Raw genomic sequence first — 18981 nt, 5'->3', positions numbered from 1 at the left:
ATTTATTACCTCATGGCTTTAAAAATTGAGAGCTTTTCTCAATGATGTTATGCAAAGGAAGTGGATTTAATATAATAGACAGTAGAAACACAGTTGACGCAAGGGTTTCTTACAGTTGTTGCAAGCTGCGTTACATTGCCTGAAAGGGTGATCACAGTAAATTCAGAAGCAATTTCCTAAAGGCAGTTGGATAAGTATGTGAAGTGAAAACAATTGAAAATCTCCAGGAAATAAAATAGAGAGTAGAGCAAATGAAATGATAATCTGAATAATCCGCTACAGGCTGCATAATTGCTTTCTACAAATCAGTAACTCCATTCTGTGACTGAATCACACTCCAAAAGTAGGACTTGTCCAGTTGTCGTTAGTTAACTCCCAGGTTACTACTTACATAGAGGTTATAATTTATCTTTGCTGGATTAATAAAAGCAAGTTAGTTTCAAGGGTCTCTGAGGTCAGCTACTGCCAAATGACTTAACCCAGAAAGCTGAGTGCCAACTGGTTGTCATGGCACCAACAATGAATTAAGGAATTACTAAATGTAAATCTCATTAGGACTCCCATAGGTCATGAAAGCTATTCTATAATTGCAAGCTTTCTTTTTAATTGAAGACTGACAATTTGCACTGTCCTGGAAAGTTAACAGACTATGACTCAGAAATTGTGCTTTGGGCATTTTCAGAGTTCGAAGTATGTGTTACATTTGGCACTGTTGCCAAATCAGGACTCTCCAGAAATAAGTGAAAAATTGCTTTAAAAGATTAATACAACATGCAAAAAACTGTGGGAGGAAATCAGCAGGTCAGGCAGCATCTATGGAAGGAGATGAACAGTCAATGTTTCAGGCTGAAACTGTTCTTTATCAACAATCTTTCATCAAGATAATAAAGTTTGCTCTACTCCACTTTATGACATCTAAACCCCAACCTGCACATTTTACAGAAACAGCAGCCACAACTCTCGAAAACCAACCTTTGCTTTTAAAGATATGGCAGTCTGTGGGTTGATGATGAGAGAGAATAGGTGGAGATCAAGTTTAATCTGAACAGGATTGAGTGTGTACAGTACTCTGAGGGTTAAAATGTAAGGGGAATATACACAGTTAATAGAACAACCTAATCTGACATACAGAGGGATCTTGGGATCCAAGTCCATTGTTCCCTGAAAGTGACAACACAGGTAGATTAGGTATATGGCATACTTATTTATCAGATGGGGACCAGAGTATAAAAGTTATGAAGCTGTTTTGTAACTATAACTATTTTTGGTTAGGCCGCATTTGGGGTATTGCTTGTAGTTCTGGCCTCCCCATTACAGGAAGGATGTGAAAGCTTTGGTGAGAGTGCAGAAGTTTATCAGAATGCTTCCTGGATAAAAGGAAAAGACTGGGGAATGAGGGAAAACCTGAGAGGAGGATATACTATAAAATTATGAGAAGCATAGATAAGATGGATAGTCTTTTTTCCTAGGCTAGAAATATCAAATACTAGAGGACATAACTTTAAGGTGAGGTGAAGAAAGTTTAAAGGAGATAAAGTTTTGTTTACACAGGCACTTGGAAGTGCTGGAAGTAGGCGTGGTAGACACATTTAAGAGGGGTTTAGACAGGCATGTGAACATGGAGGGATATGGATCATGTGCAGGTAGAAGGGATCAGTTCAACTTGGCCGATACATACACCGTATCTTGGGGAAAAGGATCTGTTCCTTCAATGCACTGTTCTATGCTCTATTTTCTTATTGGTTCGGGAGAGGGTCTCACTTGTGGGAAATGAGCTGGGAGGGGGTCTCCCAAGGTGACTCCCCTTAATCAACAACAGCATCTCCAAAGGAGACTCCACTTAATCAACAGCATCACTGTGTCCACAGATCAGAGGGTCTGTGAGCTATGACTCCCAGTTCACAGAAGCTTTAGACTCTGCAGACACCAATTAGCATTGACATCTGTTAGGTTCTGATTTTAAATTGTATTCTTAAAATGAAAGCAATATTCAGGGGAAGGATGCTTGTTGCCATACCTAAATTCACTATTTTCAATGTAATGTAGCCGTCATTTTATCATAATTTAATTTTGTGGGCTGTGGGTCATGACCTTTTGGTCCAGTTTCTGTTGGAGAGTTGCTAGTACAGGAAGTGTCATCAGCTGCAGGAACTCAACTCTGGGAGTTGGAGCTCGAGTAGTTTGTTCATGAAGTTTAGTGATTTGTGGATAGCACATTTCGAGAGCTGTTCACCTACATATCAACCATAACTCAAACCTTCTCTCAGCTGGACTGCAGGTGCAGCTAACAGAGGAAGGATGTTTTGAGATAACATCTGAGAGTGTAACATCCAAGCCACAGAAAAACTGAATTGCTCACACAGGAAGAGAACACAGCATCGTAGCAAAGTTAGAAAGACAGACAATGCCAAATACAAATAAATATATATTTTTCCAATATCTTTCCAATATTTCCCGTTGGACATAAAAAACCCAGTGTCCATTTTATTAGGTACACCTGCAAATATCTAATCAGCCAATCATGTGGCAGCAACTCAATGCATAAAAGCATACAGACACAAACAAGAGAAAGTCTGCAGATGCTGGGAATCCAAGCAACACACACAAAATGCTGGAGGAACTCAGCAGGCCAGGCAGCATCTATGGAAAAAAGTATGGAAAAAAGCATACAGACAGTTGTTGTTCAGACCAAACATCAGAATAGGGAAGCAATGTTGATCTAAGTGACTTGGAACATGAAACAATTGTTGGTGCCAGACAGGGTGGTTTGAGTATTTCAGAAACTGCTGATTCCTGGGATTTTCATGCACAACAGCCTACAGTTTACAGAGAATAGCATGAAAAAAAAAGTCCAGTGAGCAGCAGTTGTGTGGATGAAAACACCTTGTTAATGAAAGAGGTCAGAGGAAAATGGCCAGACTGGTTCAAGATGACAGGAAGGTAATCATTCATTCCTTGGTCATATGCCATGTCAGGAAGGTGACAGTAATTCAAATAACCACGCATCACAACAATGGTGTGCAGAAGAGCATCTCCGGACACACAACATGTCGATCCTTGAAGTGGATAGGCTACGATAGCAGAACACCACAAACACACACTTGGTGGCCACTTTATTAGATATAGGAGGTACCTAAAATATGGCCACTGAGTATTAGAGCACATGAGCATCTTCTGTTATACTCATACACTGATAATCCAACCCCCTCCAGTGATTCTGAACTGGTGGTGGTGAAGATGTGTTCATGGTCCATTCAGAAATCTCTGGTGGAGTGGAAGAAGCTGTAGCTAAAATGCCATGTGAGGATCTTCAGACTCTTGTACCTTCTCCCCAATGGTCATAATGATAAGATGACATGCCCCAAATAGAGAGGGGGCCCTGAATGATGGATGCCATCTTCCGGAGGCATTGCCTTGTGAAGGTGCCCTTGATGGTGGGGAGGGTTGTGCCTGTGTTGGAGATGGCTGAGTCTACAACCCTCTGCAGCCTCTTCCAGTCTTGCAACCTGGAGCCTCCATACCGGGCAGAAATATAACCAGTCTGGACGCTCTCCTCTGTACGTCTGTAGAAATTTGCAGAGAACCCTCTAAAGTCTGTTTGTGATGCCTCTCCCTATGGAGTCAGTGCAATTATCTGATGAGTCACAAGCTGGCTTTTAGTTCCAGTATTTCGATAAAATCCCAATAAAGTTACACAGACATTGAAGAAGTCTTCAGTCAAGAAACTTCACAAATATTAGTCTAGTTAAAAATTCAGCTTGCTGACAGGTCACAAACCTCTCTCGACTATGCTTCAACCAAGGTCACCAATAATAGTCCTTGAATCTGTGGGAACACGTAGCTTGATCTTTATCTTTTTGGTCAACAATTTGTGAAATAGAGTACAGACATTATTAGGTGCAACTAATATGCAAAAAGCCCACAGGAAGTGATAACAATTGGGCTATATTTCAAGTATCACTTATTGAGGACTTATCTATGTCATCAAGCAATATTGCAAACAAAACATGTTGAGCTCATTTGCTTTCAAATGTCTTTGACTTAAACCTAATGGTTTGGCCCAATTTCCTGAGAGAGATAATAACTGTGTCCATTCTTTAATAAAAGGGACTAGGCATTCACAGACAAAGGCTGCATTTTTTAGGGTTCCAAACTCATTATATCTCCACTGTTCAGGGAGTGGCTGCTGAGGGGCTTAAATTTGTCCCCCTGGTGTTTCTTGCATGAAGACCTTGGACTGAGGCTGACCTCTAGTGGCCAACACTGAATCAAGACACAAATTCTGTGAGTCAGTGAGTCTGCTCAAAATCAGACTTCCCTGTGCTGTAACTTCAGTCTTAGCCATGACTCCCTGTAACCTACCAAAGAGACTCTCTCTGAAATAGGCAACAATTGGTGGTTGTGATTGACATCCAATCAAGACGATTGGACATTGCCGGAGGACTCTGTAGTGACAGATACAATTGCAATGCTTAAAAGATGTTAAAACTGATGCATGGTTAGAAAGGTTTACAGCAATATAGTCCAGATGCAGGCAAATGGGACTACCACAGATAAAAGATTTGGACAGGATGACAGTAGTTCTATAACTCTACAACCACTTTTCACACAAATGACCACAACTGGTTTATCAAGAGAGCATGCTTTCTCAGTTTGTTGCACATGAATTTGAGATCTTTCTTGAATGAAATAGACTCCACAACATACCATGAGGCTCCATGGTAACGTAACAGTTAGCGCAAAATTATTATAACTGGGGGGCGTTCCAAAGTTTGGAGTTCAACTCTAGTGCCCCCTGTAAGCACTTTGTATGTCCTTCCCAAAAGTGCAAAGGTTTCCTCCTGGTTATCCAGTTTCCTCCCACAGTACAAAGAATTACCAGTTAGTAGGTTAATTGGTGGGGGTAAATTGTCCTGTAATTTGGCTAGTGTTAAATAGGTGGTTTGTTGGGTGGTGTGGCTCGTTGGGCCAGAAGGACCTTTTCTACATTGTATCTCTACATTAAAATAAATAAATATTTTATCCCCATAATTTCACCTTCAAATTGATGGTGAAGCTGAGTGGCTGTACAAATCTTCAGATAAAAAAAGGGGGAAAAAAAGTCCTTGTCTGCTCCTTCCCAAAAGTTGACAGAATTTTTATTCTGTAACCAAAAGAACACCAGGTGACTTTTTTCTTAAATGTGAACATCAGGTTGTCCCTGTTGAGGAATCATATGTCCTCCACTTTTCTAAACTCCAGATGTTCTGTCCCAGGGAGTGGTTGTTGGCCTGGGATTCCAGACATCCCAAGTTCCTATGGATTTCTAGTGAGGTTGTCAAGTAAACGGGACCTTTAGCCCATGCACAATAAGTGAGAGATCTATTTGCTCATGTGGGCCATCTCTTACCCTCATGAGTTCCAATGCCACAGAAACTCGGCTCTTGCACAAAAGACTTAACATGATACTGCCTCACTGGCTTCTGTTAGCCCTGAACTGAAGATACCTTCTGCAGCAATGGAAAGCACCAGAGAAACTTGACATCTAAAGTGGACATTCATGATTGTATTTTGTTGGTTGGGGAAAATTTTCATTAGTGTGCAGAAAAATCTCCCGAACTGGTTCTGAACTTGAAGAGACTGCTTCGGCGCAGAAATGGGTAAGTGTTATGTTCTATATTGATAAGTGGCTATAATTTATTCTGAGGTTTTGGGGAGGTGTAGTATTTTAAGTTACACAATCTGTTGTCTTTGTCTACCTTGTGCTATCTTGTTCAACTGCAACCAGCAAGGAGGGAGCTGAAGCAGGGATGTGGGTCAGAAGGAGAAAAGTGTCTATGGATTTCAAATGGAAGGGACCTTTAGGTGGTTGCACGCAGATGAACAGCACTTGTCATCCACTTCACTAATTGTAATAAAACTTATTAAGATCTCTAACTTGGATCAATGGAGAGATATGACTCCAGTTTTTCCAGATACTTAGCAAGCCTTCAGATCAAATAAATTGTTGCAGTGTTTTTTAATTATCTGAGATGTTTCATTTTCATTATTGTGACAGGTTCCTGGTATTCTCAATTATATATTATTTTTATATAAGCAATCAGAACTTCGATCACCTGACTGAATAGCTATTCAACAACAGAAAGCACTGGAAGGTAAGTACTGTGCATACAGGTTACCAGAACACACTTGAGTATTTGCATTACCGAAATATGTAACTGTGATCTTAATGATAAGGTGCAGGTAACTGAAACGGATCATTGTCATCTCGCTGCGTCCCCCCCCCCCCCCCCCGGTTCACGAGGGTGCTCAGACTTTTTGGTGGAGGGGATTTTCATTGTTTAAGCCCATATCAAAAGTCTCGTATACTTTCCACCCACACATCTGCAGTTATTACTGGAGGTCACATACCAGTTGCTGTACAGCTCATTTTGTTTAAACCACGGTTCACATCAGTAAAATTAGAACCGCAGCAACAAAGTGAAGACAGAGTGTTAAGCTATTGATGGCAGAGGCTCTTTCTAACTCCACATACAGGAAAGTTTAAAAAAATGTCAATTATCACATTCTATAGAAGCCACCAACAATGCCCTTGCTGGAAGTTTAATAGCCTTCTGCCTGAGAAACATGGCCACAACATCATTACCACAAACCTCAAGAAAGATTCTTCATTGGCATACATGTCAGACCTTGATTGGGATTGGAAGAACAATCAAAAAGATGCACAATACAAGCCTTGCGTGACACTTCTCTCTCAATGGTTTGCAAGGAAAACAGATGCTGCACCGTCCAATTTCAAGGCAATTATTTTTCGCAGAAATAATATCATTAGTTACCATTCACTGCACATTTTTGGTATTAGGTAGAACATTAGTGGAAACAAATCCATCTGCAATGCTCTTACTAACCATGAAATAACTAAGCAATGTTCTCTGTTTCAGAAGTAGAGTTTCATTGAAGTTACTTTCTACAACAAATCAGAAAGGGATTTCTCATTCCCTACTCAGAGGGAGTTTTCGCTATCATTTTCACAAATTCCGTTTCATAGGCACTTTCTCTCCTTGGTATCAACTGACTTGGCTCTTTGCCAAGTTGGTGTCATTTTTGACCCCCAAGTTGAGCACAGAATCACATCAGGCAGTTACGAAGGCCACCTATTTCCTTAGCAATCTCACCCAACTCTACCCCTAACTCAACCTATTTCATTAATTCTGAACCATTGTACTCCTAGCTAGACTCTTGTTCTATTGCCTGTAAATTTGAAGTTACCCAAATGTTTGCCACCCATTTCTAAAATGCACCATGTTCTGTTCAACCATCACCCCTGTGTTTAGTGATCTTCTGTTTAATCAAAACACTGACTTTAAAGATCTCACCTTTGTCTTCATCTCATTCTAAATATGTTAATACTGTATGAGGCCCCGGATCTCTTCCAGCTTAATCATTAGCTAATTCAGTAGTGTCACAGAATAAGCATATCAGCCAGTTCATCTTTTGATATGCTGGATTATACAGGTTAGCAATATTTTTTTATGTTTATTCTGCTCACTTACTCAGTCTCTAACTGCTGGGCTGTCAGTTAGAAAGTCATACAGCACTGAAACAAAATCTTCTAACAATGCCAACCATCGAATGTCCATTTACGTTAAATCCATTTCAGTTTCTACCATGCACTTTCATATCGATGACAATTTGTAGTGTCCAGTTAACTTACCCATTAGCATGCCTTGGACATGTAGGAGCAAACAAGAGCACCCAGATGAAACACTGCACAGGCCATGGGGAGAACATGCAAACTCCAAGCAGAAAGAAAATCTGCAGGTCAGGATTGAACTTGAGCTGTGAGACAGCAAAACTGCATCTATGCCACCGTGTATCTCCAATTATCCTCATCTAAACCAGATGTAAACTATCAAGCAATGGCTTGACTTGATTAGCAATAAAACTATTGTAGGTAGTTTGGTATCAAGAGCACTTGGAAACAAATTTACTGCAGTATTGCATCCAAAATGTTCATGAAAATAAGGAACAGTGGTGGTTCCAGCAAAGATTGACCTATGCACCAGGTTAGGTAAAAACAAGATGTAATCCATTAAACTTTGCAAAATCCTCTCACTGTCTTTGGGGCACTTTTGCCAAAGCTAGAAAAGCTTCCCACGGACTAATCAAGGAACACTCTGACCTGACACCATACCTTTCGGTTAACACTTCCATCACAATCCCTGGATTTTTCAACACCACCAGCAAGTCAGATCCATAAGAGGATGTCAAGCAGCGATTAACCGCAGGCCCATTGAAGTTCAAGCTCAAGTTGAGCTCAAGTTCTCACTGAAACTGCCCATTGTAGCGTGGGAATTCACAGATGGACAAACAACCAATATGAAGACAAACTCTATAAATAATGTCTCATTCTTTTGGTAGAAACGTGCAATGTTTGCAGACTTGCTTGTGCCTCATAAAGCAATCAATGTCATAACAGATGAAGTAACGAATAAATTACAAAACTATTTCAACCCAATGTCATTGCAGACCAGAAAGCTATGAGTTTGGACCTGTAACATTTGGTCTGGGGAGGCACTCAGTGTTATATTGCTGTTCTACAGAAATCGTTTGGCACTGTGATTTTGGTGTATTCCCAGACCACGTGCTATTAGATAAATCATGTGAATGAACTAACGAGTTTATCCAATCTTCATTATTATACACTATACTTAAGATAAAACATTTGATTGAGTATGTAAAGTAGTTCCATTGATGGAGGGTGCTTCCAGAAATGGAAAAGCGTTTTAGTGATTACTAATAGTTAGTATTAGTGTGATGGAGCAGCTGTCAGTGTGGTGTACAGACAAATAGCATGGGTATTGGTGGAAAGTCCAACATCAAGCCCACAATGGAGCACCATTGGCTCAAAAGACCTGTTACCAGGAAAAGCTACCTCAAGCATGTCAAATAAAATGTACTATACATTCAAGGTATGTGAGTTTTTTAGGCTGAGTCAGCATTTAATTGCCTATCCCTAGTTGCTCTTGAGAAGAAGTTGGTGGGCTACCTTCTTAAACTTTTGTAATCCTCGAGGTGTGGACTAATGATGTCCATTAATTAATCAACAATGCTATTAGGGAGTTCCAAGATTTTGACTGAGTGCAGGTGAATAAATAATTCAAGCACAAATTTCAATGAGAACTTAAAACCTTTCCATCACAGAAAACACAGAAAATAATTTTTATTTGGCCCACTAAGCTTGTTCCAGTATTCAATATGATAATGCCTAAACCCCTGTCTCAACACATGCTCTCATCACAAACGTACCTGAGTGAACTTTCAGACATAATCATTCTTCTCTTTGTATTAGAACTGGTAATTTCTGCTGCAGTTCATCTGTCTAGAAAACTGGCTCCATATTTTTCTCTCCTCAAGCACTGCCCGACCTGTTTGGTATTTCCTACAGTTCTGTATTTCAAGGTTCAAAGTAAATTTATTATTAAAGTACATATACAGTATGTCACCATGTACAAATCTGAGATCCATTTTCTTGTGGGAAATCACAGTAAATACAAGAAACACAATAGAATCAATGGAAGACCTCACCCAACCGCATGGACAAACGGCCAATGTGCAAAAAAATAACAAACAGTACAAAAAGCTGGGGGGGGGGGATGAAATGATAATAACAAATAAGTAAATAAATAAATAGAAAGGTAGATAGATAAATAAATAAGCAATAAATACCAAGAACATAAGATTAAGAGTCCTTGAAAATTAGTCCAAAGTTTATGGGAACAATTCCGTGATGGAGCGAGTGAAGTTGAGTGAAGTTCTCCCCTCTGGTTCAAGAGTCTGATGGTTCAGGAGTAATAACTGTTCCTGAACCTGGTGGTGCAGGTCCTGAAGTTCCTGTACCTTCTTCCTGATGGTAGCAATGAGAAGTGAGCATGTCCTGGATGCTGGGAGGCTTTAATAATAGATGCCGCTTTTCTGTGACAGCACTTCATGTAGATGTTCTTAATGGTGGGGGGGGGGGTCTTTACCCATGATAGACTGAGCCATATTCACTACTGTTTATTGGCTTCTCCATCAAGGTCATTGGTGTTTGCATACCAGGCCATGATGTAACCAGTCAATATACTGTCCACCACACATCTATAGAAGTTTAACAACATTTTAAATGGCATGTCAAATCTTCAGAAACTTCTAAGAAAGTAGAGGAGTTGCCATGCTTTCTTTGCAATGGCATTTACATGCTGGACCCAGGACAGATCCTCTGAAATGATAACACTGAAGAATTTAAAGTTGCTGACCATCTCCACTTCTAATCTCCCAATAGGGACTGGCTCATAGACCTCCACTTTCCTCCTCCTGAGGTCAGTGATGTTCCTCCTTGGTGCTGCTGACATTCAGTGAGAAATTGGTGTTACTGTGGCACCATTCTGCCATATTTTCAAATCTCCCTCCTATATGCTGATTCATCACCACCAACAACAGTGGTGTCACCAGCAGAGTTAAATGTGGCATTGGACCCGTGCTTAGCCTCACAGTCATAATGATAAAGTGATTAGAGCAGGGGGCTAAGCACACAGCCTTATGGTGCATCAGGGCTGATGGAGATTGTGGAGGAGATGTTCTTGCCAATCCAAACTGACTGGAGTCTACAAGTGAGGAAATCAAGGATCCAGTTGCACAAGGAGATATTGGGGTCCAGATCTTGAAGCTTATTGAGTAGTTTTTAAGGGGTGATAGTATTGAATGCCGAGCTATAGACAATGAAGAGCATCCTGATATATGCATCTTCGCTGTCCAGTTGTTTCACGACTGAGTGAAGACCCAATGAAATAACATCTACTGTTGACCTGTTGTGATGGTGAGTAAATTGGAGAGGCTGCAAGTCACATCTCAGGCAGGAGTTAATCTGTTTCAACACATTTCAAAGCTTTTACATTCTTTTGTTTGTGTATATCTTATTTTAAATTTTTCTCATTAAGCTATCAACCAGAAAACATCATCAACAGTTTGTCACAATGGTGTTCTTGGTCTCACCCTATCGGGGTTATTCTATTTGTCCTGTTCAACCACCCTACCCCCAACTTCACTGCAACTTACTACTAACTTTCATGTCTCTTTCCAAGTCCTTATGAAGCATCTTCAAAACGGAAAATAAACTCTGTGACTCTTTTCACTGTTGCTGCCTGCGCTGCTGATTGTTTCCAGCATTTTCTCATGATATTTCAGATTTCCCACTTTATATTTCAGATTTTATATTTTCATAAGCTTCACAGCACAGTGAGAGGAAAAGATTCAGTTTGCATTAAAAATTGTGTCTGTTGCTGTGACCACCAAGCTGGTTAGTGGTGAGAGAGATGCCAGTGAAAATTTGTAGGTACACTTCTTTGTAGGAAAATTCTTCAAAGAATTTTCTTGTAGACCACTTGAGCTCAGCATAAGATACGCAAATGTAGGTGCAGTATTTTATGATTTTTTAAGAAGTGCAAGTTATTGAAAAAAGGTTGATGCATAATATAATTGAGGAGAATTACATTAAGAAACCATCAATTATTCTAGAGATGATTGCTACACCAGCAACGTTCAAAGGCACTAGTAAATTTATAAGAAACAGGGAATGTAAAGGTTGGTAATGGCCTTTCTTTCAAAATTATAAATTAGGAAAGCTTTCTACATTTCTCTGATAAATAACATAAAACCTTCGTATGAATCCAGACTGAGTAATGGCATCCATTTAACATTTTCTTTAAAACTAAGTAATCATGACTTTTCAGTACTGCGATGAAGTCAATCATGATTAGGTACTCAGTCCTAATGCTGAGATTCCAGAGAGGAAACCAAAGCAGGAATATTGTATATTTTCATTTTAGCTTTTCAACTAACTATTCAATAATATCACAGTTAATACTTTCTTGAATATGAAGAATAAAAGGCTATATAATCACATTAAAAATCCCTCCCAATGTACTCCAACCCACTTGCCTTTTTAAATGCTTTCTGTATCAGCGCTAACTTTGTGTCTTCTGTAAGATGATATCCATAATTCCTCTGAAGTTTAACACTTCACAGTTTCTCACTATTTAAAATTATTTTATTATTTTTCTTACCAAAACAAATAACAACTTCTCAATTTATACACCAATCACTTCCTTCTTGTCCATTTTTTAATTGTCTTTGTCCCATTATAGACTTATTTCATTTTCTGGTTCCCACAGCATTTGTTTTTAATTTCGGGTCCGAACATTGTACACCTGGTCCCTCCAATGTGAATCATTACCAAAGATCAAAAATCATAAAGAGTCAGAATGTCATGTATCATGGAGACAGGTGCTTTGGCCCATCATGTATATGCTGACCATCAAACTCTCCCCACCTAAAATCTACATAATCCACGTTAATCCCATTTTATTCTCCAAGCTCAGTGAATTATTGATCCTTCCAACATATCACCAGTCTTCCCATCATCTACCTTGATAGTTAAATCTTCAAAAAAACACATATATTTGTCCAACATAAATTTTCCTTCAAAACTGTACAGAAGGAGTCTGGTCATACTATTATTTCCATCTGTCTCTTATGAAATCCTTCATCGGTAATATATTCCAGCATGTGTTTTGATCACTGATCAGGTTAACAGTGGTCAAAACACATGCTGCAATATATATCAATGTAACTGATAGGTAGTTCACTATTCTTACCGATATTACCAGAACTAAGAATTATTTAATTTTACAATATTTTTACATCCATTTAATCAGAAGAATCTACTATGGTAAGCATATTTTTATTTGAATAATAAAGTACTAATGACCAGGACAAAAGTTATTTTGAAAAATCTTGCAATGAAGTACATTATTGATACCCATCTGAGTAACCATTCAAGATAATGCTTTCTACAGACATGATTATCACTTTCCAGTCATCTGTTACTTCTATTATCTATCCTCTCTTCATATCACATACAATTATAATCTTTCCACTCTGACACCCTTTGTATATTAATTGCCTTAATTCATCTTTATTTCGCAACAGAGGAGGCACTGTCTGCCTAGAGGCAACTTTCATATCCTCCTATTTGTGGCGATCGGCCCAAGTGCCTCTAAAGAAAGGCAATGGTGTTGTATTACAAGAAGGATCTGTGTGTACAGTGGACGAGCACTGAGAAAAGCATATGTAAGAAGAAGTGAGAGGGAATGCATGGGAAGCAGAGAAAATGTGTCTACATAATGCAAGTGGGAGAGACAGGAACAAAAGAGAGAGAATAGTAGATACTGCAAGGGGCAGAGAGTATGTTGAAGCAATTCAGCCAGGTAAATCTGGTAAACTGGACAATTAAATGTAGGTGACTAATTTTCTGCAGACTTCATGGAGAGTAAGAAGTTGAAAATATTACATATAATTTGTATTCAAACGTTGCCATGAACAGTTAATATATGAATCTTGGTAAGCTTTGTGTGAATATCTCAGGTTGTACATTTTCACAGGATCAAGCAGTAACCTTCAGAGGTGCCCGGTTGACTTAATAAATCTTCTAAGCATTGTTTAAAGCCAGATTTGTTGCATACTCACTTTGTCAAAGTTCAAAGTACGTTTATCACCGAAGTACGTATACTATTTACAAACTTGAGATTTGTCTTCTCGCAGACAGCCGCAAAACAAAGGAACACAATAGGAGCCATTAAAAAACACCACCCAACAACGACCGTCAAACACCCAATGTGCAAAAAAAAAGAACAAATCATGCAAACAATTAAAAGTAAACAAATAACACACAGAACATGAACCATAGAGTCCCCAAAGTGAATCCACAGCCACGGAGTTCCAATGGTTCCAGGCCACAGCTGCAGAATCGGTTCAGTGCTGAGGTGAGTCTTAGTGTGGTGTCATTTTGGATTAAACTTCAGCTTTGACTTATTGCACATGATAGAGCCAATTTGTTTGTGCTAGTAATGGAACTAGAAGTTAATTCTGAGTGCATTTAAGAACGTGGTTAGAGTTTCAATGAATATGGGAAAAGAGATTGAAAATGGCATTGAGAAAGAGGTTTAGCCATTCTTGTGTTGAAAGACAGAGCAGAATCAAGTCGTAAACACTTTTTATGTTTCCATGTCCACAAATGCATAATGTAGTAAGGTATTCAGGACTCAAATACCTCAAAAATGTCTTTAAACATACTTAATAGAAGATCTAACATTTCTATCACTGAGTTATGGTGACCTGGTGGCAACCGTTTGTATTCGGCAAGTTTATAATCAGAGCCAAAAGAGGTCTCTATGTGAGGACTTACACACTTGTGTCAATCCCTATAATGGTGCTAAAATGGTAATGTTTAAAGGAAAGGTCATGATTAGTAAAACAAATCAATAGTTTGACAATGTATTAACATTGCATTTATCAGTCCAAGACTTGTGAAGGAACCTGTTTACTAGTCTTTCTGGATTACTTGCTTGTACCTATCCTTCTTTCAAAACTAGAAATCTAATTACTTAAGTTACACAAAATTCTAGATCTTTAAGCATTTAAGATAAGGTAACCTTCAAAAGTGTCCAGTTGACCTAATATCCTAAAGCTCTTTTTAAAACTAAGCATATCATCTACTGGATTGATTGCCATTTAACGTACAAACTAAGTGATACAAATGCCTCTGTTTGTCTTGTTTCAGAGTCATTTTGGATTAACCTGAAGGTCTGGTGTTTGTGTAAAGCAGAAATTATTTAACTCCATGAAAAATTAATGTATAATCAACAGCAGTTTTAGTAACTGCTTACAGTCATTCTGAGAACTAGGCTTTATTAAAAATGAACTCTAAACCTCCTGATATGGACTGTTAGTAGAACAAACTATAATAACAATCTACTCATAATTAAGTGGAACTTCACAGTATTTATCTGTATCATTTTAATTTCAGGATTCTGTGATTCTTGTTCAACAAGATATTTTCATCCACCTATATTTGCATGATAATATAAACAGTTGGAGCAATTGAACGAAATGCAATCACATATGAAAGATTATCTAGAGATCTATTGGTCATCCTGCCTACTCCAAGTAAATTGCTTGATGCCTTACATTTATTGATGGACTTACCTGCAACCAGCAAAATCTGTAAGGTGAATATCTTGCTGAATAAATCCATCGAGGTTGTTTTCTTTTTGTTAATAACCCTCCCCAAAAATAAATTCAAAAGTTGTTTTCTTTATCATTGCCTGAGTTTATTATACTGCATTCCATCAGACAACATCAGCTTCTGAAAGAAGTTACCCTTTTCTGACACGTTGGATGTATCACAGTTTCCTTTTCCTACCACAATGTTCTACTGAAATATCTGGCAGCATTCACACGTAAAGTTAATTGTTTGCAGCTGAGGTTCATCACTTCGAATGCATGTACTTTATTGCAAATGTTCAGTCTGCTGTGTCCCGCTGTAGCAAATGAAACAAAGCAAGGTTCAAGCTGACTGAGGTAAGAAAGTGAAACACCTTAGGTCCTTCAAGATTGATCTTCTATTACATAAGACAATGGCTAACCCTAAATCACCCTTCTCTTGTTCCCTTTGCGTACAAGTTTACTTTAGACCTCAGCCTCAAATGATTTTGAGTGCATGAGCAACTGTAGCTGTATGTTATACAGAATTCCAAAGATTTATAACACTGACTAATAGTTTCTCCTCAGCCTAAACTCGAACTGAATGAGTATGAGCCACTACATCTGCATGTATCATCTTAATTCTTCCCAGAAATTAATCATTTCTCATTTTCCAAAACTCAAATTGTTGTACATCTATGTATATGAAAATAGAAACGGTGGCTTATTATATCATCACACTGAAGTACATACTAAGTACTGCATATTTGAAGATATTATCGTAATTTCACACCACGAGATAGGTTTGCATATGGTTTAAGGAACAATAAAATCTGGTCTAAGATATTCAGCATAAAAAGCATCTGAAAAGCAGACCACTGGGCAACTGCTTTGCTGAACAGCAGCGTTCTGTCTACCATGGGTCTCTAGAGTCTCAATTGACAGCCATTTTAATTCCCCTCCCCATTCCCATGTCAATATGTCTGTCCTCAGCCTCCTCCACAGCCAGGATGACTCTAAATACTAAGAGGAACAGCATTTCATATTCTGCCTGGGTAGGCCATAACCCAATGACATGAATATTGAACTCTCCAAATTCTGGGAAACTGCTACCCCCATTATCCACCCTGCTTTAAAAAGTTCTATGCATGTCTGAAGAAGGAGCACATAGTATTACCCTGCCAATGTGAATGCAGAGACAGATAGAAGCACAATTCAGAGCGAGGAGTAAGTTTTTCATTGGTTGTTACGGTGAGACAATCCATGCAGTTTTGCTGCTGTTGTGGACAATAAAACATCTATATTAGAGTTCATCACTTAGTGTTAATCTACAGGGGTTGAACTCACACAGTTCTGACTGTCGGAAAGTCATTTGTGAAAGTAGGTTGCACAGAGGAATATTTTCCAATTTAAAGTTAAATTACCTATAGCAAACTACAAAATGACATTAGTGTGGAGTTTGGTCAGTCTTAAACCCTGGCAGTGGAATTTTTTTAGATATTGAAACCGATAAACTATATGGTATATGAGAATGAACAGCACCTTAGTTGCAGATCAGTACTTGTCTCTTAGAAAAAGTGACTAAAGAAGGTTAAAACTCAAATGGAACGATGTTTTCGGCATATACACGGCTGTTTTAAAGTTTTACTGCTGTTTGGATATCTTCAAAAATGTCTACACAGGAATCAACAGATACAAACAAATGACAAAAAGCTAAGGCAAGCACTTGAAACAAAATGAAAGACTTTGAATCATCAAAACTCTGAGGAAACATGAGACAAATTAATGGAACCCCAGTAAAGCAGCGAAGTAATGCACTCCAGAAGACAAACTCCAGTGAAATATATTTGACATGCACTGGCAATTAGATTGCAAGTGTCCATGATTATCAAGTGATCCTAGACTCCATTTCCACCCTCCTGGTTTCTTACAGTGATACAGTATAAGGGTCCCTCATCTGAGCAAGCATTCGAACTACCAAGTCACTAAAGGCTACTAACTAAGCACTGGCAAATGGGATTGGTGTACTTGATGGCTGGCATCGACAACGTGGGCCAAAAGGCCTTTTTCTGTGCTGCATGATTCTATGACTCATACTGTTGATGCGAGTCACTTCTAAGTGGTCAGCATTGGTGCTCACGCTGGCAACGTGCAGCAAACCAACAGACCAACAAGTTTCCTTTCAAAGACCATCGCTGCAAAATTCCACAGCATTTGGGTCCTAAAGGTGTTATAGACGCTGAATCACTGAGCGACTTCGATGCTGAGATAGACAGATTGTAGGAATCAGGGTTTGTGGAGGGGAGGGGGGGAATATGAGGCTGAAGCCAAAGATTAGAATGCCCACCAACGAACTGAATGACAGAGGAAGTATGTGCTACTCCTGCTCCTATTGGGCAGTGGAGAAGGGTGGGGGCACAGGAGCAAAGGGAAAAGAAGGGAGAACAGGTTCGAAGCTCAGGTCGGGTATAGTTGCAGTAATTAGCCATGGTAGATAAATGCAGATGGTTATGGAGGACTGCCACAGAATGAAAAACTGATGTTTAATGTCAGGACACAAATCTTCACACGCACTACTTGTGCTTTTTGTACTATACTAAAATCCATTGAGGAAATAGAGTTCCTAGTTAAGTATTATTGAAGAATTATGGAATTATGTGAATATATTGTAGTGATGTGCTACACACAGTGCTGAAATAACGACACGCAGTCGGTAAGTCGTTTCGAGACTAGTTTATTCAAACTTCGCGGCGCTGGCATTTAATCCCTAGCACCCGCCCTCTCCGGGTGGAAATGATGTCAGAGGTGCATTACCAAAGTCTCCCCCCACGTGCTGGCTATTTGTGAACTGGTTCGCCTGCACAGAAAGTGGGTCGCCACATAACCCCCCGCCCCCCCAGAACCATCGATACACCCCCCAATGTCCACAGTCTGGATCAGCCTCTGTTTGGGAGGTCTGCCTCTGCCTGAACCTCAACCGGCTGCGTCAAGTCCATATGGGCTGGTTTGAGTCGGTCCACCGTGAAAACCTCCTCTTTCCCCCCAATGTCCAGAACGTGCGTGGACCCGTTGTTGTTGATCACCTTGAACGGCCCCTCGTACGGCCGCTGTAGCGGTGCCCGGTGTCTGCCCCTTCATACAAACACAAACTTACAGTTTTGCAGGTCTTTGGGTACATGGGTCGGGGTCCGTCCGTGCCGTGAAGTTGGTACGGGGGCCAGGTTGCCGAGCCTTTCGCGTAGCCTGTCCAGGACTGCTACGGGTTCTTCCTCTTGCCCCCTTGGGGCTGGTATGAACTCTCCCGGGATGGCCAGGGGTGCGTCGTACACCAACTCGGCCGACGAGGCGTGCAGATCCTCTTTGGGTGCTGTTTTAATTCCAAGCAGGACCCAGGGAAGCTCGTCCACCCAGTTAGGTCCTCTCAGGCGGGCCATGAGAGCTGACTTCAAGTGACGGTGGAAGCGTTCCACTAGTCCGTTCGACTGTGGGTGGTAGGCAGTTGTGTGGTGTAGCTGCGTTCCCAACAGGCTGGCCACAGCCGACCACAGGCTGGAGGTGAACTGGGCGCCTCTGTCGGAGGTAATGTGGGCCGGTACCCCGAAGCATGCTACCCAGATTGCAATCAGTGCTCGGGCGCAGGAATCGGCAGATGTGTCGGTGAGCGGGACCGCCTCTGGCCACCTCGTGAACCGGTCTACCATAGTTAGGAGGTACCGCGCTCCTCGGGACACTGGTAGGGGGCCCACGATATCCACATGAATGTGGTCGAACCTCCGGTGGGTGGGTTCGAACTGTTGCAGCGGGGCTTTAGTGTGCCGCTGCACCTTGGCTGTTTGGCACTGCGCGCACGTTCTGGCCCATTCACTGACCTGCTTGCGAAGTCCGTGCCACGCAAACTTGCTGGAGACCAGCCGGACGGTT

At 40.2% G+C, this 18981-nt stretch overlaps 1 protein-coding gene across 1 annotated transcript in view; it reads right to left on the bottom strand.

The window, feature by feature from the left end:
- LOC140739644 (uncharacterized) overlaps window positions 1-15112 on the bottom strand; it is a 49357-nt gene extending 34245 nt beyond the window's left edge. The window contains exon 1 of the mRNA XM_073068024.1: window positions 15064-15112. Within this exon, the coding sequence (XP_072924125.1) occupies window positions 15064-15112 (49 nt within the window). The remainder of the gene's footprint in view (window positions 1-15063) is intronic.
- Window positions 15113-18981: the final 3869 nt, after the last annotated feature.

This window comes from Hemitrygon akajei, chromosome 16 (genome assembly GCF_048418815.1).
Source record: "Hemitrygon akajei chromosome 16, sHemAka1.3, whole genome shotgun sequence".
NCBI lineage: Eukaryota > Metazoa > Chordata > Chondrichthyes > Myliobatiformes > Dasyatidae > Hemitrygon > Hemitrygon akajei.
This window is presented reverse-complemented; position numbering and strand designations above follow the sequence as displayed.